This window comes from Caenorhabditis elegans, chromosome IV (genome assembly GCF_000002985.6).
Source record: "Caenorhabditis elegans chromosome IV".
NCBI lineage: Eukaryota > Metazoa > Nematoda > Chromadorea > Rhabditida > Rhabditidae > Caenorhabditis > Caenorhabditis elegans.
In genome coordinates, this window is record NC_003282.8 from 3,031,358 (window position 1) to 3,052,723 (window position 21,366).

General features: G+C 42.0%; 1 protein-coding gene and 1 pseudogene across 9 annotated transcripts; both read right to left on the reverse strand.

Moving 5' to 3' along the window:
- Nucleotides 1-1,355: 1,355 nt before the first annotated feature.
- Nucleotides 1,356-18,747, reverse strand: eel-1 (HECT-type E3 ubiquitin transferase; the record flags this gene model as incomplete). Of its 8 annotated transcripts, none has more annotated exons than NM_067883.5 (15): nt 1,356-1,938; nt 2,565-2,671; nt 2,731-3,622; nt 3,674-5,325; nt 5,870-6,129; nt 6,537-7,872; nt 8,338-8,734; nt 9,141-11,462; nt 11,519-12,555; nt 12,776-14,338; nt 14,398-15,270; nt 15,329-15,913; nt 16,833-17,600; nt 17,926-18,336; nt 18,387-18,747. In NM_067883.5, the coding sequence occupies 15 exons, from the start codon at nt 18,612-18,614 to the stop codon at nt 1,836-1,838; spliced, it is 12,534 nt and encodes a 4,177-aa protein (NP_500284.2). The 8 variants fall into 8 exon arrangements, with proteins under 8 accessions (NP_500284.2, NP_001294471.1, NP_001294467.1 ...); NM_001307542.3 differs by having other exon boundaries at nt 1,360-1,938; nt 2,731-3,631; nt 8,338-8,743; nt 18,387-18,614; NM_001307538.3 differs by having other exon boundaries at nt 1,401-1,938; nt 8,338-8,743; nt 18,387-18,683.
- A 1,651-nt stretch (nt 18,748-20,398) lies between these two features.
- On the reverse strand, nt 20,399-21,001 carry Y67D8C.23 (annotated as a pseudogene). The gene is made up of 3 exons: nt 20,922-21,001; nt 20,626-20,876; nt 20,399-20,527 (listed from the first exon to the last, which is right to left on the reverse strand). Coding segments are annotated over exons 1-3 (460 nt in total).
- Nucleotides 21,002-21,366: the final 365 nt, after the last annotated feature.

Consider the following 21,366-nt stretch of genomic DNA (forward strand, 5'->3'; position numbering starts at 1 on the left):
TTCTCGTCCGCGAGAAAACGTGAATTTTGAGACAGCCAGCGAGCACGTGTTTTAGCTTCCAAAAGCTTGCCAGATTCTAGTTACCCTTGAAAAAAACTATAAAAAATGTTAAAATTCCCTTCCTTGGAGCCGTTTCCCGTCAGAAATTGCGAAAAAACTGAAGCTACAGTACTCCTTAAAGGCGCATACCCTCTTTTTCTCGGATTTCATTCGAAATTTTTTTCGAAACCTATGTAGTTGTGTGTAAATTGGAAAATTTCAAAACTTGATGACTAATCGCTTTAAAACACAATTTCGAAATTATATCAATGGGTCTCGCCGCTAAAAAATGAATTTTTCAATATAATTTCGTATATGTGCCTTTAAAAATCGAAAATACGGTAGCTGGGGTCTCGACACGAAAAATTCGTGTTAATTGTGAAATGGTGTGTCACTTTTTGCACTTTTCATCACTTTTTGCACTTTTCATTTTTCTTAGTTTTCGATAAAAATACAAAAATTCTAACAAAAACTACCAAAGTAATAAAAGTTTGAAAATTACAGTACTCCTTAAAGGTGCACACCTTTTCGAATTTAACAAAATCAATCGTTTCGAGACCCTAGCTACCGTAGTTTTGCAGGAATCTACAGTAATCTAGGTGCATAGTGACGTTTTTTTTATCGTGGCGAGACCCATAATCGTATACTTTTTATTTTTTTTGCAGCAGAAAACGCAATGAGAACACTAGTAATTTCGAAAGTATCCCATTTCATTCCCCGTTTTTTTTTTGCATATTTCATGTTTCCGGTTCGTCCGCCCGAGAGCATTTTGTGTTGTCATCATCAAGTTTGTAAACTCTTGCGAAGAAATTCCAATCTCAATAGAAAACAACAAGGAAAAAAGAGCACCTGTGTTGTGGCTGAGCTGGATAAATTGCTCAAATTCCACACTATCTCTTTTTGATATCACATGTGTGTGTATGTGTGTTCTCCTAAAGATTTCCAGAGGTCATAGGATTTTCGGTTTTTTTTTTGAAAATTTAGGAAATTTTAAAAAAAAGTTGGTTTTAAAAAATCCGGAAATTTTTGGTTAAGATTAATTTTTTTCGAATTTTTTAAAAGTAAAATAATTTTTTTTTGTTTTTGAAAATGGGAAATTTTATATTTTTCTGGATTATTCTTATAGTTAATCGAAAATTCAGGGTTTTTGAAACCGAAAAACTTTTTTTAAATCACCGAAATTTCGTATTTTTCGATTTTTTTTCTAAATATAAATTAAATTTTTTTTTTGGGAAACAAAAAATTGTCAATTTTCAATTAAAAAAAACCATTTTTCGAATTTTGCAGTTTTTTCTATAAAAAAAATTGTTCGGAAATCTGATTGGAATTTCGTTTTTTCTAAAATAAAACAAAAGAAACTGTTGTATAGGAGGTGGATTTTCTTGGCGAAACTTTTGAGAAAAAATAGTTCACAATAAAACTTGAAACCACACACACACATAAACGGGGATACACAATAATAAATTGGGCGGATGGGGGAGGTCAGGAGACAATTGAAAAATGAATAGTATATGATCGGGGGAAGGCTAAAAAGCTCAGAAATCAAGCCGGGATTGGTTGGGAGGAGGACGGGAAATAATATGAGGGGAATTTGAATATTATGGACAATAAAACAAACGTTAAAAAATAAACATAGAGAGAGAGAGAGAGAGAGACCAAAAAGTCTGTTTTTAAAGTGCATAATGTTAACGGGGACCACGTATCAGGGAAAATAAGAGAAGCTTTAAGAAACGAAAAAAAAAAAATAAAAAATATCGGGAATAATTATTCCAGAATTGGTGTATACAGAGGGAGATTTAGGCGAATCCAAAGCCTTCTGTGCATTCACGAATTGCCAAGAGAAGTGATTGACGTAGCTTTTCGTATGACTCGTATTGCGGTAAATCCAGTTGATTGAAGCTGAAAACGAACAGGGATTTTATTTTTTTAAACTGGAAGGTAACTTTTTAAAAAATATTTAAATTCCCGATGTTTCGGGCTTTTTCAATGAAAAATTGAGATTTTTGTCATTTTTAAGGCTTTTTTTGCCTTAAATTTTCGAGGTTTTTTCACATTGTTCGGACTTTTTGGGGAAAATTTATTTTTAAAACTGAAAGGAGCATTTTTGAAAATTTTCAAATTTTTATTTTTTAATTAAAAAACTTCAAATTTTTTGAACGATGTTTCGATATTTTTAGGAACAAATTTATCAAAAAATTCGAATTTTCCCCGAAAAAAAATCGATAGAATTACACAGAAAATTGCTAATTTTATTGCGAAAATATTTTTTTTAAAGCATTTTCCGTAAATTTTTGAAATTTCACATATTTCATCAGAAACAGTAATTTTTTTCGCAAATTTGATATTTTTCTTTGAAAAAATCGATAAATTTAGTTTTTTTTTCTTGAAAATTGCCAATTTTCAAGCCATTTCATTTGTGGAAAATGTGCTTTTTAACCAATGGAATATGGTAAAAAAATATCGAAAAATTAAGCATGTTATCGTATATTTTTTAAAATTTTTTGCTAAAATTCCCAAAATCTCACCAAGTATGAGCAGCTGGAAGTCTGTCTCCACCACGGCTATCCATGTGAATACTAAACTTTTGTACTCCGTTCATGCCTTCCAGTGAAGCGAATCCTTGCAGTGGCACCTAGAAAAACTGAATTTATTGCAAAAATACACTTATTTCTAGCTGAAATCTCTATATACCTTCGATGTTCCGGTAACAAATTGCAGGAATTTCGCCTTATCCTCCTTCTCAAACGATCGAAGTGCTCTCCAGAACCATTGAATATGCGTCGACGTCTTCTGGAATCCCTTGTAATCCGTATTCGCCGCCATATCATCAATATCAACAGTCGGAAGTCCAGATATCAGCAGTTCAAGCTCTTGCTCATTAAACATCGATATCAGATCTTTCGGAATGATCTCATAGAATCCGGTGAGGAACGCGTCGAGCTGCTTCCGAATCGATCCGGTCATCTTCATCTGGCACACGAGCTTCACATACTCGTCCTTGTTCGCATCGTTCACCTCAATCTTCCTGCCGTTCGGTTTCAGGTCTCGAACCGATCGAACTCCAAACTCTTCGACTTCTGTGGAGAATGTCAGATCAAGAGCCAGGTCGTCAATCGGATTTTGAAGCAAAAAGTCCAGCGATTTGAAGAACGCCGGATCCTCACTTTCCAGGTCTTGATAACGGACTGGTAGGTTGAGAATATGCTTGTAGAAGGCTCGAGTGAAATAGCAATCGAGATATTTGTGCTCGAACACCGATTTCGCGATGAGACGACCGACGAATTTGAAATAATCAAGATGCTCCGGATTGATGTAGGAAGCCTTATTGATCATATAGGTGACCATATCTCCTGGTGCAGTGATGAATAGAGCGTAATTTGGATTGAAGATCTCTCTTGTGATCACTGAGAACCACTCTCGGAGCAGACCACCCGCATCCTGGCCCTCTTCTCCTTGGAAAATGATGTAGAATCGATTCTTCCATTCAGATGGTCGGAGACGGAAAAGCTCGCGGAATGAATCAGAGAACACACGATTTCGGGACACTTGAACTGAGACATCGTTGCGACGGTAGCGAGGCATTCTGGAATTACTTTTCAACAATTTTACACAACTGAAACACAGAAAAACTTACGATGGCTCCAACTTGGTGAGTTCCTTGCGGAAATACTTTCTCTTCACATCGAAATCCAACAACTTTGGGAATTGTGTCAAAATGGCGAATGGTCCACCAGCCGAAAGAACCGCGTTGTTCTGTCGAAGAGCTTGATTGAGAACTTGACGATGCTTCTCCGCGAACTCGATGAGCTTGGCAGTATCCGGATCCAAATCTTCACGAAGACCATCATGAGAAACCGATGAAGCGACAGCAGCAGCAGCAGACGATGACGCCGCTTGACTCTCCTTCCGTTTAGCTTCGGCATCCTTGGCCTTGAGCTTATTCTGTTGAGAAGCGTGTACCAGGAAGAAGGCTTCTGCTGCTGGTTGGAGAGCCAAAACTGCATGAGGATCGGAGGCTTTACCCAATCGAAGAAGACACTCTGAAAGTGAGTTCCAGAGGCTTTCAAGAGAGGATAGTCGTTCCGAGATTCGTGGTTCTTCATCGTTAACCTCTTCAAGCTCGGCTGCTGGTTCGGGTACTTCATTGTTCTCAACCGGGGCGTCTGGAGCTGCTGGAGCAGTTGGAGCAGTAGCAGGAGCTGCTGGAGCAGCTGGAGCCGATGTCGATGGCGTTTCCTTCTCCTTCAACTTCTTCTCCGCATCCTTCGCCCGTTTTGCCTTATCCTTCCGAATTGCCTTCATATGATTCCGAACCTTGACAAGAGTCTGCAGAGCACTCAGAAGAGCATACTGCGCTCCTCCCTTATCCGTGAGCACAGTGACCGCAGGAAGCTGTAGTTCTTTGCACGAGCTCATCTGCAGACGCATGTTCTGATCTCCATCGATAACCAGTCGTTCTCCATCAAATCGTCCAGTTGCAACGCGTCCAGCTGCACTGGTATCCACCACAAGTTGAGCTGTTTTCGATGATGTCGGTTGATCGGACGGCGCCACAGACGACACTTCTTCCTTCTTCTGTGCCTCATCCAACTCGACAATCAAACGATCGACTTGAGGAAGAAGCTCACCACCCAGCTTGGAAACCGCAAGGAAGAGGTGTTCGTAGATGTCGACGGAGGTAGAATCGGACAAAGATCTCATCGCTTCTGAGAGGATCGTTAGACCATCAGCGAGTCCTTCTGTACTGCATGAGCCGGTCGTCATGACTTGAATCACGAATTCCAACTTTTCAGCCAGCGGCTTTCTCGATTCATCGTTTCCTAACAATTTCAATGTATCCATAGGAAGTGTTACCATAATTTGGCTAGCCACTTTGAGCACTTTCTCCTTCAACGGTGATTTCGCCATGATCGGCTTGCGAAGTGAATTGAGCATCTGACCGAGTGGGCATTCTTCAAGTTGCTGCTCGGGCGTCGCTGTCCAATCCTTGCTCTTCGGCACTTTTGTCGTATTCTGCACCATTGTCCAGAATTGAGCAAACGAGGGAGCTTGTTTCGGAGTATCCGTCGGCTTGGCTCCATGACGAAGAATCAATGGAAGGAAGTTTCCAGGATAAGCACGAGCAATATTCGCGAGAAGATCCAGAATGTTCTTGCACATTGGAATTGCGAGCATCGAATGAATCGAGATTTTCTGGGCATTTTCGGAGATTCGGATGGCTCTTTCGTTGTGACCAACTCCGGATACAGCGATCGAGTCCAGCCAGGCAGGAACGTTTGAGAGAATCTGAAAAAATGATATAATTTGTTTTTTTTTTCATTTTAAATGGGCAATGCCAATTTTCATAATGAGACCTCTAGAAAAATTCACTTTTTTTTTTCGAAAAAAAACCAATTTCAGATAAATTCTAAATTTTGACTACTTAATCGAATTCAGCTCTATATTTTTGCAATTTTTCTCAAGTTTATCTACGTTTAGCTTTATTCTTGAAAATTAGCTGAATTCGAATTCAGCTCTTTTTCTGCTAATTTTCTCGTAATTTTCATTTATTTAATAGGCTCAAGATACCAAAATTCATAATAAGACCTCTAGAAAAAGTCACAATTTTTAAATTTGACATTTTCCATGGAATTTGGCTAGTTTTCAGCTAAATTAAGCTTCTTTTTTTTTGGAATTTATTTCAATTTATTTTCAGCCATTTTCTGGAAATTTTGCTATATTTTTTTGCCATTTTTCTCAAAAATTTTAATGCTTTTTTTGTTGAAATTTTAGCTAAATTTCTGCTAAATTTAACAATTTTCTCGGAATTTTCTGAAAAATTGTAAATTACCTCCTCATCATCAGTATTCGCTTCACTGGCCTTGTCCAACAACGCTAGAAGACACCAAACAATGAAATCGCACGTCGTTTGATTAACACAAGCACTTCGAAGAACTTTCTGTAGACGTGTATGCGGAACACGATTATTGTCGACCAAATAGAGAAGGCACAGCGTGAGAATTGACTCGCGATCCAGCAAATGCGGTTGATCTGGTGGAGCTTGAATCGCATTTCCAGCATTTTGTCCGACTGATGGCCCGGCGTTGGCGGCTGAAATAATTTCGTTTATCAAATATTTATCAGTGAGAAATTGGAAAAATACGCATTTTTCGGATATTTTTTGGAATTTCTTTTCAAATTTCCTGATTTTCCTGAAACTCCTGAAAAGTCTAAAATAGATGGAAATGTGTCAATTTTCTAACGAAAAATAGTGGGAAATCTCTTAAATTAAGGTTTAAAAAAAATCGTAGAAAACTGAATTTTTACATTAAAAACTCGAGGAAAATCAGGATTTTCGGGTAGAAATCGATAAAAATCAGTGGTATTTTCAATTATTTAATAGAAAAATTGAAATTTCTATTAAAAAATTGCTGAAAATCGGTACAGGAAAAACTTTTAAAATCAGGGATTTCCAATCAATAAAATAGTTTTTTTAAAATAAATATTTCTCCACTAACCGGCTCTCGCATTAGTTCTTGCTCTGACTGTTCCGATTGCACCAGGCGCACCACCGACTCCACCACGGAACAACAAACGATGATAACGAAGCATATTCGGCTCGACGTGTTGTGCTCTTGCTCGGCGAGCCTCGTTCTGCATATCAGCCGGCAATCCGGCAAGCTCTGCATCGTCCATTTCCGCGAGAACCTGTGCTCGTTCGTTGGCTGGCAACGACGCTATCACAGCCGCACCATCCATCTCCACAACCGGCGCTGGTGGCGCATTTTGTCTTCTCTGCTGCTCCTCGGCTTCACGTAGACGCCTCTCATGCTCGGCGAGCACTTCTTCTTGCAACTCTGGTGGTAGAGCATTCAAAAACACTGGATCTATCGGCTCAACGAGTGGAACTACTGCAGCTGCCGGTTGTTCGGCTTGACCTTCTCCTTGTGCAGCTTCTCCTCCTGCTGGAGCATTTGGATTCACAGCAACTGGTTGAGCAGCTGGAACTGGTCTTGAAGCTCGTTCAGCTCTCTGTTGTCGTTGATAATCCCGAATCACTTCAGCTCGCATCTCCTCTGGAAGCGCGGCAAGGAACGCTGGATCGACGCCATCTGGTATAATAATATCTCCTAAGATAGCACGGAACTCCTCAGGCATCACATTTTCTTCTGGAGCTTGAGCTGGAGCATGTTCAACAGCGCCTTCATACGGAAGAGTATCATCATTATCTTGAATTTCAGGTACATGATCCTCAACGGCTTGTCGCTCAACATCCTCAATCTCTTCAGTTCCAGCAACAGATGAAGCTGCGGTGGCAGCAGATGACTGTGGAGCTTCTGCAGCACCATCATCTTCTCCGACCTCCATTGGTTCTTCCTCGATGTGCTGATCCTCCGATGCTTGATCTTCAACTTGAGCAGCTGCAGGAGTTGTCAACGTATCATCTCCCCGCGTCGAAGCATTCGGTGCAACCGACTCTGAAACGGTATTCGTCGTATTCGTTGCAGCCGGAGTTGCAAGCCCAATCTCTTCAGGAGCCGGAGCCGGAGCATCTGGGCTCGCTGGAGAATCACTTTGCTCAGCAGATGGAGCTGGAGCAGGTGCCTCGGCAGCCTTCTTCTTATCTTCAGCGGCCTTCTTCGCGGCTTCAGCGTCCTTCTTGGCTTTTGCCTTGATTTCGGCTTCCTTTTTGATTTGAGCTTCACGTGCCGCGTGGATCTTGTTGAGGTGTGAATTGACGATAACGGTGACGAAACGACTGGATACTGGCTCCATTGAAAGACTATAAGATTCTAGACGCTCTAAGCATGTTGGAACTTGACTGGCACGGATGTCACGACGTTCATCACGATCCTGGAAAGAAAATTTTGTGGAAAATTGTTGCTTACACTAAAAATTCGAGGAACAATTCAAATTTTTATATTTAGGAAAATTGCTGAAAATCAATAAATTTCTTTTTTAATTGTGTAAATTGAGAGAAAATTGCTGAAAATTCTTCGTTTTAAACCGAAAAATATCCAAGTTTATGTGAAAAATTGCATTTTTTCACTAATAGTTCGAAGAAACTCTGAAAATCTGGGAATGTTAAATGAAAACTGTCTAGTGCGCTGAATGGTAGCTTTCATTCAAAATTCTCAGATTTTCCTTGATTCCTACCAAACTTTTAGTGCAAAAACTCAATTTTCAACTTTTTTTAAACTTAAATCTAGTGATTTCCCTCCAATTTCGAGAAAAATCGATATTTCCGGCAGTTTTAGACTGGTTTTTCATTAATTTTCTTCCAATTTTTACAGTTTAAAAAATTTGCGCAATCCCTACCCCGGTATTGTAGGATCTGTAGGCTCCGCTTCTCGAGAAAGCAACATTCGACGGTCGAATATCAAAGATATGATCGAAGAACGATGTGTGCACTCCTCCGTCTCCATGTGTAGTCGTTCCACGAACAAGCATCCGTCCCGCGGGCAGCTCTCCCATTCGAATTCCACGAGAAATCGCTTCCAGCTCACGAGCTTCTGTCGTCGTTCGGCGGATCGCGTTCTGACGATGAAGACTGCTTCGTGTATGCATTTGCAGAATTTCCGCGCGAATATTCGTGTTCGGACGACGAGAAACATCGTTTTCAGCTGGTGGCCGTGTCATGAGCGGATGCTCACTGATTACACCACCGAGATGTGAGCCACGAGCCAGGGGTCGACGTTCCGCACGATATGGTGGCCTGGAAAAGCTTGAAGAAATTGTAAATTCTCTAAAAATTTGATGTTCTGGCTAAAATTTTTGATTTTGAACCATTTTTGCTCGGGGAAACGAAAATTTGTAGCTTTTATTTAGAAAAAAATCAGCAAAAATGGTCAAAACTTGAGAATTTTAGCCGAAATAGTCACTTTTCCTCGAGGAGTACACCATCTCTGTAAATCGATTTAAGGAGATGGTGTACTCCACGAGGAAAAGTGTTTTTTTGCAGGTCATTTTATACCTTTTTTGGCTAAAATTCTCAAGTTTTGACCATTTTTACCGATTCATTTGGTATTTAACATTTAACAATCGTCAATTTAAATCTAATTAATAGTGTTTTAGGTGAAATCCGACGTTTCCAATAGTTTTCAGTAATCAAAAAACCTTACAGAAAATCAAAATCGTCTCTGAACAAATCGGCGAACGACGTGACAGCTGGGCGTCCAAACGACGGCGGGAAAATCATATCATCCATACGCTGAGCATCAAACGGTCCTCCCATATCAAAGTAATCATCGTCCAAATCCAATCGTTGAACATCATCCTCCATACTATCACCATCCTCATCTCCATCGTCATCCTCCTCATCATCGTCGTCCTCTTCGAAAAGTCGCCGAGCCAATGGCTCTGGATTCTGCTCAACATGTCGAACATCATCCTCATCCTGATCATCATCTTCTGCCTCTTCCTCCTCATCCTCATCATCATCATCGTCTTCATCATCTTCATCCTCCCGATCATGATCATCTTCCTCCGCTTCATGCTCATTCTGATCTCCATCTTCATCCTCTTCGTCATCTTCCACATCTCGCTGAACTTGTTGCATAATTTCATCGACCAAGTTAATGCCAGGAGGAGCATCTGGAGCCGCTAGAGGAGCATCCTGAGCATCCGCCATATCAACTTCGCCATCACCAGTCTCCACCGCATCATCTCTAACCTCTTCGTCTCCAGCGTGCTCCGACGATTCGGACGGACTATCCGACCGTTCCCGTTCTTCATACGTCTCCGAACCTTCTTCCTCTTCTGCAACTTGCCCGGCTCCTCGTTGTACACTATTTCCTCTCCAATGATCGCCTTGTAGTCGTCTCAACAGATTCTCCATTTCCCCGTCAAATGCAAGCCCGTCTCGTTGGAAAATCGTATCGATCTCTCGTTCGTTCATAATTCCACCGGCCGCCGCTTCTCTCCGCTGCTCTCGCCGTCCAGCAACAATATCCATCAAGGATCGTGGGCCCGTGATCGTCGCCGACGTCGTCGTCGTTGATCCTTCGAGCAGCGTGTCCAACGTCTTCAGAATCTGATTGACTGTATCCAGGGATACTTTGGTGGAAAGCTGTAGGCAGTGAATCGTTTTGACAAGGTCAGCGCACATTCTCTTCTTGTGGAACATCTTCATGATGGCATTCTGAGAACTTCGTTCACGATTATTCCGATCCGTCGACGAGTGATGGTGATGGTGGTGAGCTGGGCAACTTTGACACATGATGATGATGATAGAGCACAGCTCTGAAATCTTGGAAAGAACTTCAGTTTCTTGCTTCTTCAGCGATGTCGTCGCCTCTTCTCGTTCCTCGGATTCCTTATCCAGTTGAAGCTTCGCCAAGTCGACTCTCAACTCGGATGCCTTCTCCGAATACGAGGCCAGCGCGTTTTTCACGTCCAAAACCAGCAGTTCTTGAGCTTTCAACGAGTTCTGAGAAGCCGATATAACAGCGATCAGAGTTTTCAACGCATTCGTCGTCTCGATCTTCTCGATTGGAGCGATAATGTAGGTGTCAATGAGAGAATGCAAGGCACTACGACCTTCCGCTTGAGTTTCAGCAATAATTATCGCCAACGATGGATATGACTTGACGATTTCAGCCAGTATTTGCAGTATTTTCTCCTGTGACAGCATTCGTGTCTGGCCAACAGTCGGGAATTCTCCGTTAAGAACTTCTGAAAGCATCATGCTCACAATCTTCTCGGCTCGCGAATTATTCTCAACGACAGTGTGCGAACTTGACGATGTTAGAGGTGGTGGTGGTGGTGGAGCCGAAGACGATGATGTAGATGCTCCGCCAGCTGTGGAGGATACGGACAATGTTGGCTTCTTCTCCTTGATCATTGGTAAAATCAAGGATCCGTTCATTCTTGCCAACTTATTCATCGCTTCAGTGAAAACCAGAGGATTTCTCGTTGAAAGTGGAGCCATGAAGTTGAGAGTATCGGCGAAATCCTTCGATTTACCAGCTGCATATTCTGACATCGAAGCCGGAGGTTGAGTTGGAACAGCAATATATCCACGGATCGTCTTCTCGTAAATGTGACCAAGAAGGGCATCATCATCAATACAATTTCTGATGATAATGGACACAAGGAATGGATAAGTGATTGCACAACGAGCTCGAAGACGCAAAATGGCTTCGACACCGTCTTTCTCCATGAACCTCACTGCATTTCGATGAGATCTTGTCAATCTTGCGATAAAGCTGAGCATCGAATGAGAACACTTCGGATCGAGAGCTCCGGTTCGAAGAATTTGCGTCGAAAGATCCAAGAAACGGTCGTTTTGGTCTTCACTCCACGATAGTTTGGCTTCAGCATCCATAAGATCTGGTATGGAGACTTCGACGGTCGGTGGAAGTTCAGCCTTGATGTTTTCACGAGAAGTACCGTCTCCTTGCTTCATTGACGCAAAATCCACGTCCACTTTCTTATTTGGTCGGCTGAAAATTAATAGTTTTTAGCAAAAAAGTTTTTTAAAAAACAGTTTTAAACTTACACTCCTCTCTTCAAAGTACACTTGACACCTCGAACTCCGGCAAAGAACGCGTCGTTGAGAGTTTTCTGCGACGCAGCATCGTATGGAACCCATTTCTTTTCTCCTGACGAATAATCGGCACGACGTCTCAACGCGTCTTCCTCATACGATTGGTACGACCAGACGAGCGACGGTGAGAGCGATTTCAGGTAGGCACGACGAACGATGAGGCGATGAGTTTTGGCGTAGAAATCGTTCCAACAAATGATCCGAGTGATCAACGACTGATAGTAATCCACTGATTTGAACCGTTCAACCAGGTATTCCAGTGATGTCAGCATAACTTCAGTCATTCCATTCGCATCAATCCATTGAACATATTCTTCAGAGATCTTATCGAATATGAGAACAGCGAAATGTAGGCGATTCGTCATTGTTCGAGCCACATCATGCTGCTTCGGACGTCCATTTTCGTCAACTTCTTGTTCCACCAAACTTTTAGCCATATTTTTCAAGTCTTCTCCACAAATCTCGGCGATCAAATGCTCTTTCCTCCATTCCTCGGTCATCGCTGGGAAAATTGAGACGATGAGCTCGGCGCACGGATGAATAGTGTCGTTGGAGACGAGAAGAAGCCGTTTCACAAGTGGGAAGAGCTGTTTGCAAGCGCTGTTCAGCGAAACGTCTTGTTCGATTTTCAGCTGGCTCAGCGGTGGAATCAGTGGCTGTGCAATGTTCTCTTCGTACGAGGATCGCGGATTTCTGACTCGGTCCATGACATCGTTGATGAGCTGCTCGGCAGCTACATCCACACTTTCGTCTGGGTACGCTTCCATAATCTGCAATCCAATTTGCTCGGCTCCTGCGTCTCGAAGGACTCGTTGTGCGATGCGGACAAGCTCGTAGCCTTGGTGCTCAGCAAACTGTGCATTGAGTTGAAGCTCAATTTCGTCGGCATTCGGTGTATTGGCTCCGGCAATCATTTCGGCTCCTGCTTCTCTCAAGACTTGATTCAACAGATCATCACGGAATGGATTAGCAGCGTCTTGCAATGGTATCTGAAATTAAGATAATTTATATGAATAGCTCATAGTTTTCGTCTAAAAAGTGAGCAATTTCACATAAAATCATGATTTTCAGTGAAAATTCGGGAAAAATTACATTTTTCATCAAAATTTCAGATTTGTTTTCCCTAAAATTCGCAAAATCTAAGTGTTTTCAATTTTCAATTTTCTATCGGTTTCTCTCGAAGAAACAAATATTTAACGTAATTCTCACCTCATTTCCATGGGCCAGCAGATAATTGGCAGCTTCATCAGCATTTCGTGTACTTTCGAGCGCATAGAGGACTATATCACGACTGAATCCCAAATCCATCAGCATCACAATCGTATCCTCGTGTGGATCGGCGGCAGCAGCAGGATTAACGGCAACTGGAGCCGGTGCAGGTTCAACGGCAACCGGTGGAATTCGTAGAGCTCCAGGACCCCATTCTGCAGCTGGAGCATCGGCAGGAGCAGGAGCAGCTGCAGCGTTCACAGCCTCCGTGGCGGCAGTGGTGGCTTCCGTTTCTTCCACAAGATTTTTCGCGACCTCCTTGAACACGGAAAACGCATTCTCACACACTTTTTTCAGCGATTTCAGCTCCCAATCCGGCATCTGAGCCATTTTCTCGAAGAATTGCTTGTAAGCGTTGAACATGTCGCGGCACACCAGCTTCAAGTACTTGTTCGTATCGAAATCAGCCGATTGACGATCTCTTCTCTGCCAATTATCACTGCTCACAATTGTGTTACGATCCGTAAGCTTCACAGCCAACCGACACCACTCCTCCATCGTCTGTTCGACTCCTTCAGGCATATTATCTCCGAGGAAAGGAATGATCTTATCCGAAAATAACTCGAAAAACGCCTTGTGACATCCAGAAGTGTAGAAATTTTGTGGCAGAGCTGGATTGCTGCATCTTCCGTTCTCGAACAACGAATGATTCAGTTGAGTGAGAAGCTCGATGTATCTTCCGTAGGCCATTGGAGATGTCGCAGCATTCTGAACGGGTGGCTCCCATTTCAAATCCTTGTAAATAGACGAGAAGATCATCGATATGCAGTGTGATGCCGCCAGCGGCAGTGGTGGAGTATCTCTGATTCGAGGGCGTCTCGGATTGTTGACGTTGATCGTTTTCCCCATTGAATTGAGAAGATCCTTGACCATCGCATGTGACTTCGACACAATATCCTGTAGTGGCTTATTCTTGATCCAGAAATCGTGTTCTTCTTGCGAAACACCTGCTGCCTTCCATCTCGGCTCCTTCGCCTCATCTCTTTTCTGCTGCTCATCAACCGAATCCTCATCCCATGGTGGCATCACCTCAACATCCAAATGTGTATCGGCTGGCTGATCGCTGAGCATTTCACCCTCCGTCTGCGTGGCAGCAGTCCGAATTGTCGGCTTCAACGTCTGCACCAGCTCATACTCCCAGCACAGCATTCTCGAAAGTTTGCGGAGCATTCCATAAAGCTTCATTCCTTCTGGCATCTTCCACGTCTCGTAAATGCGAGTTCTGTGATCCTGTGGATTGTAGGTGCTGCTCATCGGGCTTTTGTTGAGATTTAGGAGCGTTGGAATGATACTGTTCAGCTCGACCAATGTCTTCTCAACAAGCTTCTCGTCGAGATGCATCAGAAGCGTCGCCTTCCTTGATTCGGCTTGATTCATTGCCGAAAAATCGCCATTGTTGACTTCAAAGAGTGGATTTATAGTTTTTATGAACTCTCCAACGATCGCTGACATCAGTTTCGGTCCAACATCAGGCCCATTGCGCTGGCTTTGATATCCGGCTTTCTGAAATTTCAAAAATTAGTATTTGGACTACTTTTTCCTATTTTCAATTCAAAACTCACCACAATGTGCTTGATAATGTTGGCAATGGATCCAATATATGTCGCATGAGTTGCCTCATTGGTGATACACGGAAGATGACACAACTTCATGATTTTCTGCATGACACACTCGTCGATGAACTCTTCGGTGATCTTTTGCGACGGACTTTGTGTCATCATCGTCTCCACAACACGAGCAATGAGAAGCATGTAATCTCCGATTGGAAGAATCTTCTTTCCATTCGCATCCTCACACATCATTCCAGCTCCATATTCAAACGGCTTCGTTGGCTTTGGACTTGGCGCCGCTGGTGGAGCTGGTGCTTCTCCTGACATCTCATCCATCGACATCTCGTTATCCTCCTCATCAACATCCGAATCCTCGGCATCCTCAACTTCCATCGGCTCTTCTTCGACGTCACCACCGACACGTTCATCGGCTTGCTCGGGAATCTCTCGTTGTAGTTGCTGGATGCGCAGTTCTCTGGCTTCACGAGCCTCTCTCGGGAGCAGCGAGCTATTGTTTGGCGAAAAAACTACACTTCGGGCCATCGTTTTTGTGAGCGTTGGCACTAGCTCGACTCCAGCAGGTGGATTACGACCGATTTCGTCGAGAAGATCCAGGATAACGATGATAGACTTCAGCATATCGTGTTTCAGATCCGGATAGTGTCTCATCAAATCATCAAGAGCTCCTCCGATGGCTTGCGCCGACTCGAATACTTCTGCTGATCGCTTCTTGCGAAGGGTGACCAAGAATTTGACGCTGAGCACGATACGGAAGATTTGATTGAACGGATCGTAGCTTTTGAACTGACGAAGACCGCGTTCGTTGAGACACATCGCAGTGAACACATTTCCGAGAGTTGTGATGACATCTTTGCTATTCGGGAGCTGAAAATAATTTTTATTTTATTTATTTAATAATTAATGTTTTCTCTTCTTTCCTCACCTCTTTGCGCAGCAAACTTTGGAAAATCACATATGGAACATGACGACGTTGAATCGAAGACAATTCCTCTGGAAACTGATAGACAAAGTTCGTTATCAAATGTGCCGATTGATGGAAAAGCGATGGCGAATAGTATTCGGCGTTGGACAAAATGTGCATCAAAGCTTCAGGTAGATCTCCCTCCATCAAATGCTTCATAATATCCTGGAATTGTACATCGCCGATGGCTCTCTTGATAAATGTGAGCAGTCCTTTGATGAGCCCGCTTCTCTGCTGATGGCAAGTCGCTCCATTCATCTGAACTTCTTCCCATGGACCACCTTTGATCTTCGAATCTGAAGACGTTGAAGCAGAAGCCACTGGAACCGGAGCTGGAGCAGCAATTGGGGAAGCTGGTGGCAGTGGAGCATCAACCTCAATCGGAACAGGAGCCTCCTGATCTACTGGATTTCGCTCATCGCTCTCATCTTCTGGCTCTTCGTGAGCCTCCTGGTCATCTCTGGGCTCAGGCTCCTCCTCGAATGGCATATCATAGGAAATATCGATCATGAACGGCTGCTCCTTTCGACATTCGTTGATCTCGTGCTGAAAAAAAAAAGAAATTGATTTAAAATAGACTTGTAAAAACTTTTTTTCTCATCGATAAGCTTCAAAATTTTAAGAAAAAGGGAAATTGAGCACAAGGAGATTTAAAGGTGGACTACGCTCAGTGGGGAAATTGCTTTAAAACACGGGTCCACAATGACCGAATACCATGATAAAAAAATTCAAAAAAAATTTCCTGATTTTATATGATTTTTTGAAAATTGGAAAAATACAGTTTTCACCTAATTATTTTTGAATTTCCGCCAATTGGATTTGTTCGATTGAGCGCGCTTGCCTTATTTTTATTTGTTCTCGTTAATTTTGAATGATTTTCTTAATTTTCTATGTTTTTTCATCGGAAAATGAAAGAAATAAACAAGACAAATGCAAAATGTTTGTTTAAAAGTAACTAAAATGCACAAAACTATCATATTTTGAGTTCCGACGGCAACAAGCCTGAAATTAGTATATTTTACAGTTGAAAAAAAAAATTAAAAAGAATTTTTAATTATTTTTCAACAAACATTTTGCATTTGTCTTGTTTATTTCTTTCATTTTCTGATGAAAAAACATAGAAAATTAAGAAAATCAGTCAAATAACGAGAATAAATAAAATTAATTAATACAAATAATGCAAGCGCGCTCAATCGAACAAATCCAACTGGCGGAAATTCAAAAATAATTAGGTGAAAACTGTGATTTTTCCAATTTTCAAAAAATCATATAACATCAGGGAAATTTTTTCAATTTTTTTAATCATGATATTCGGTCATTGTGGCCCCATGGGCGTGTTTTAAAGCAATTTCCCCTCTGCGCGTAGTCCACCTTTAAGTCGTTTTTCGCTGATTTAGGTTAGCAAAATGCTACTGACGCCTTTTTTCAGCCTTTTTCTGATATTTTGGTCTTCAATTTCCCTTACCACAACTCGATTCACACAAATTTCCATTCCATTGTTCGCCTTGAACGATGTCACGTCGATCGTCGTGAACAAGTCGATAATCCGAGCACACCGAGTTCCAAACGTTATGCATTCGATCGGAAGCTCGTGGAAACCAATAACACTGAGCAGCGTCTGAGTTAGGCCGGAGCCAACAAGAGTGTCGCCTCCAGGCTCAATACTCGCCAAGTGGTAGATGAATGAGAACAACGCAGTTGCCAGTGATACCGATGGTTTTCCAGTCTTTCCGAGGTTGTTGCTCTTGAGCTCATCGACAATTTGACGCGTCATCACCGACAAAAATCCATGATAGCTTCCGGCGGAGAGTGCCTCGAGAATCTGCGTTATTTTTGGCTCTTTCTCATATGTAACAATTGAGCACAACGTCGAGAGCGCTTCAGTTTGGATGGCATCGTGAAGATTATGATCTTGTTGGGTGTCGGCTTCACGGTCTGACTTGAGCATTTCCACGATTTCCTCGATAAATCCACTGTACAAAAGGGAGCTAAGCGTCGTCTCGTCGGTTCCTCCAAGTCTGCAGTAGACAAGTGTGCTCACAGAGAGAAGCCGAACGATGAGACACTTGAAACGATGATGCCAATCCTCGAAGGTTACGAGCATCCTGACACGTGATAGCAGACAATACAAGTCTTCCTTCGAAAATTGTTGAGATGGAACTGAATCCGAACTGACTGGTGGACTAATCTGGGCGACTGTCCGTGTGATCAGCTCGCCGACTGATTCATCTTTCTGAAACTATGAAACGGTTTAGAAATTATTAAATTTTATTTTTCTATCATGCTTTGGGAAATGGCTCAATTTCTGCAGAGATTGTACAGTTTTCGCTAATTTATGAACATTTAAATAACCGAATTCCGCTTGTTTCAAGTGAAAATTCCCGGTTTTACTGCTAAAAAGCATCCAAATTGCAATTTCTCCTCGTTTTCGGTGATTTTTAACAGTAAAAACACAAGTTTCCACCTGAAACAGTTGAAATCAGCGAAAATGAGGCAAAATTCGTTTAAAAAACTCTTCTTATCAAGCCACTCTTGGAAACCGTCGTTCAAAAACTTGCCTTTGGCTGTTCAACAATAATCGTCCGTTGCTTCGCGTCGGTGTATGTGAACGGGAAGAGCATCGGTAGCTTCGGCTCTCTTTTCAGACATTCTGCCATCTTCACTGTCCTCAGCTTTCCACCCCAGCACTGAGCAATAGCTGTCAGGCGTTGAGCCAGCGCGTGTTGCTCTTTTTGTGGAATTCGTGTGCTCAGGAATTTCGATCGTTTTCCCATCACTTGGAGCAGACGGAGAACTTCGGCGAGCAGATCCATATCTGTACTTTCGAGAAGTGCCAGGATCCTGTCGACACTTTTGTAAATGCGTCTTGAAGAGGTGCATTCGAACAGGAGCACTGTGAATCGGACGATGGCGACGGCATGGTTCTTGAGAACGGTGTCGTGATCGCATTGCAAGTTTCCAAACTCGTTCTGTAACAAAAAAAAAATAGAAATTGCATCAAAATAACTAGTGTCTGTACCTTGTGAACCGCCTTTTCCAATATCTCATCACATCTATTGAGTACTTCTGTCCATTTATACAACTCAGTTTTCCCCATAACAGCATGAACTTCCCGTCCTTTATTGATAGCCGCAATGAAATCCTCGTCGTTTTTGGTGGCCACAATGTTGCGAAGAAGTGTGGCGCTGGCTGGAGGCATATCGGACCCGGAAGAGCTTGAACTCGGCTCAGCATCGTCAATCTTCATTTTCGAAACGATTCAAAAAACCCGCTTGTCCTTCTCGGACGTCTATATTTACAAATATTATCGATTCCTGATAGTTATGTGTTTTTGGGTTTGGTTGATCGTCGGTTTTTGCTGAAACGCGGCGACAATCTGAAAAAATTTGGAGAATTTTTCAACTTATCACGTTTTTAAAACAAGCAAATAAGCGAAATTTGACAAGCTTCTCTAAATATTTTCGGTCAGAACGGAGAAATCGGCATTGATCGATTTGAACTTTTGAGCTTTTCAGGGGAAAACAAGTCGCGAGAAACGATTAAACGCTCCATTTCCCACCGGAAACGTCAGCTCTCATGCCTAGGCGCACTTTAAAATATTGATTTTTGGATGGTTTCATTGAAAATTGACTAAAACACGAGTTCGCGGCGAAGCAAAAATGCTGAAAATCCGCGAACGCATGATGACGAATGACAAACGCAGAGAAATGGGGGAGATTAAAGGCGCACGCCGACTACGGTCACACTCGTTTCGCGTGTGTCAATAAAATCGAGGCCCCACGAAAAGGGGAGCAGAACGAAAAGGGGATCTGCAAAAAGGGGATCTGCGAAAAGGGGAGATACGAAAAGGGGAGTTACGAAAAGGGGAGCAACGAAAAGGGGATCTGGCACTGTGCCAAACGCACAAGACGCAATTTTTCTCACGCAACGCACGTTGATTTTTGAAATTTTCTTCTAGAAGATACGCTTAACAACACGCGACGCGTAACATCGGAGCATCGTTGTATCGTTTTCTTCGAGAAAAATAGCATTTGGCACAGTGCCAGATCCCCTTTTCGTTGCTCCCCTTTTCGTATCTCCCCTTTTCGTATCTCCCCTTTTCGCAGATCCCCTTTTTGCAGATCCCCTTTTCGTTCTGCTCCCCTTTTCGTGGGGCCTCATAAAATCGCGGGGTGTCGCGAGACCAATTGGCGGGTGTTTGAAAATAAAAAAATTTGGGTGTGGATTTTACGATGAATTGTTGATTTTTTTGCGAGTTTTCCTGTGAAAATACAAAAAAAATTAATTAAAAAACTGAATTTTTAAAAGAATTACGGATTTTATTGCTCGAAAAGCACGTAAAACACCCATGAAAATGGAAATTTAGGCAATATTTTTGCGTTGTCGGATTGTATTTGCCTGTGCATTAAAATAAAGTCGTTTTTATATGATTTTTCTCTGCAGAGAACACGTAAAAGGACATGGTTAAAATCATAGCATGACATTATACTCGGAAAATCGGTTGGCATTTTGATTTGTATAATATTTATTGTTTTGTTTTATGAGAAGCTGCTTGTGCAAAAGAATAGTCGGAAACAAAACAAAAGTTAGAAAAAGTACAAAAAAAAACGAAATTTCTGACCTAAAAATCATCCTTCGTGTCGAGACCTTTGCGCAGACAAGACGCGGCTACAGTGAAACTTTTCAACTACAGTACCCTGCATTTATAATTTCGATTATTTTGGAGTGAACTGTATTCAAGGATAGGGGGAAACGTAGGTCTTATACCTGTTAATATAGAATTTAGGGGAGGAAGAGGTAAAAAAACATTTGAGAACTTGTTTAGCGAGTAAGAAGTAAATGATAATTAATTATGAATAATTAAACCAAATGGAAACACGTGGTGTCAGGCTGTCCCATTACGGTTTGATCTACAATAAAAATGCGGCAACTTTTGACGTCAGAGCCATGTGAAATCAGTCGAGAACTCTGCGTCTAAATTCCCGCATTTTTTGTAGATCAAACCGTTATAGGACATTCTGACACTACGTGTGGAAAGGGTTCAAAAGAAAACAAGGGACAAGCGAAAGGGAATACAGAACAGCAAAGCACGCGAGGTTACTGTAGAATGAAGTGACAAAGTGGCTGACCCATGGCGTGACTGACTTCTGGTCGGTGTTCCTGTAAATAAAATCATTACTCCCTATACACACTACTTATCTTCTATCAGTGGGGGGTTTGGTTGATGGGAGAAGTGTAGAGGCAGTTAGAATCCTTACCTCAACTCTTTTCAATGGCTTTCCTCCGTACAACGATTCAATAATTTTTCTTCCATTTGAACCTGGTTCTTGAGCATTTGCTGTCTTCTCTCCAGACCACGATGAAGTTCAAATCCTGCTGGGTACTGCGAGAAATTTCCGATTATCTGATCAATGTTGTCCTGCTCGATTCCGGTTGATGGCAGCTTGAAGAAATCATCGCATAGGCAATCGAGGATTTGAGTGTAGGCGAACGCAACACTTTCGTGATGCTTAATTTTTCTCAATTTTTTAAATATAACTCGCAATATTCTCACCTTCGCCTTCGCCACAAGCTTAACGTCCTTACGCCACGAAAATTAGAATAAGTTGAATTACAAAAAGCATTTTTGCAATCTGAAAAAAACATAGATTTTTCTCTGCAGAACTGGATAAATAATGACTTTACAGTGAAATTTCTCAGAACAAATCACAACGACGTGGATAATATTTCTTTTAACGTAGCCGCGGTCTCCTAGAATTTAAAAACGTGAAAACTTTTTTATCGTCTCTTTTTTTAAAGACTATCTCGTTCTCGTGTAGTCAGGCTGTCCCATCGAACACGTGGACGAAAACTGATGCGCAAATGTAACCAAACGGGCAGGATTTACGACAATTTGTGATTTTCATAATATTTTCTTCAATTCCTTTAAAAAATATTTTTTGCAAATCTTAATGTAAATTTTTTGTTAAAAAATGGTTAGGTAATACACTTTTTTCTCT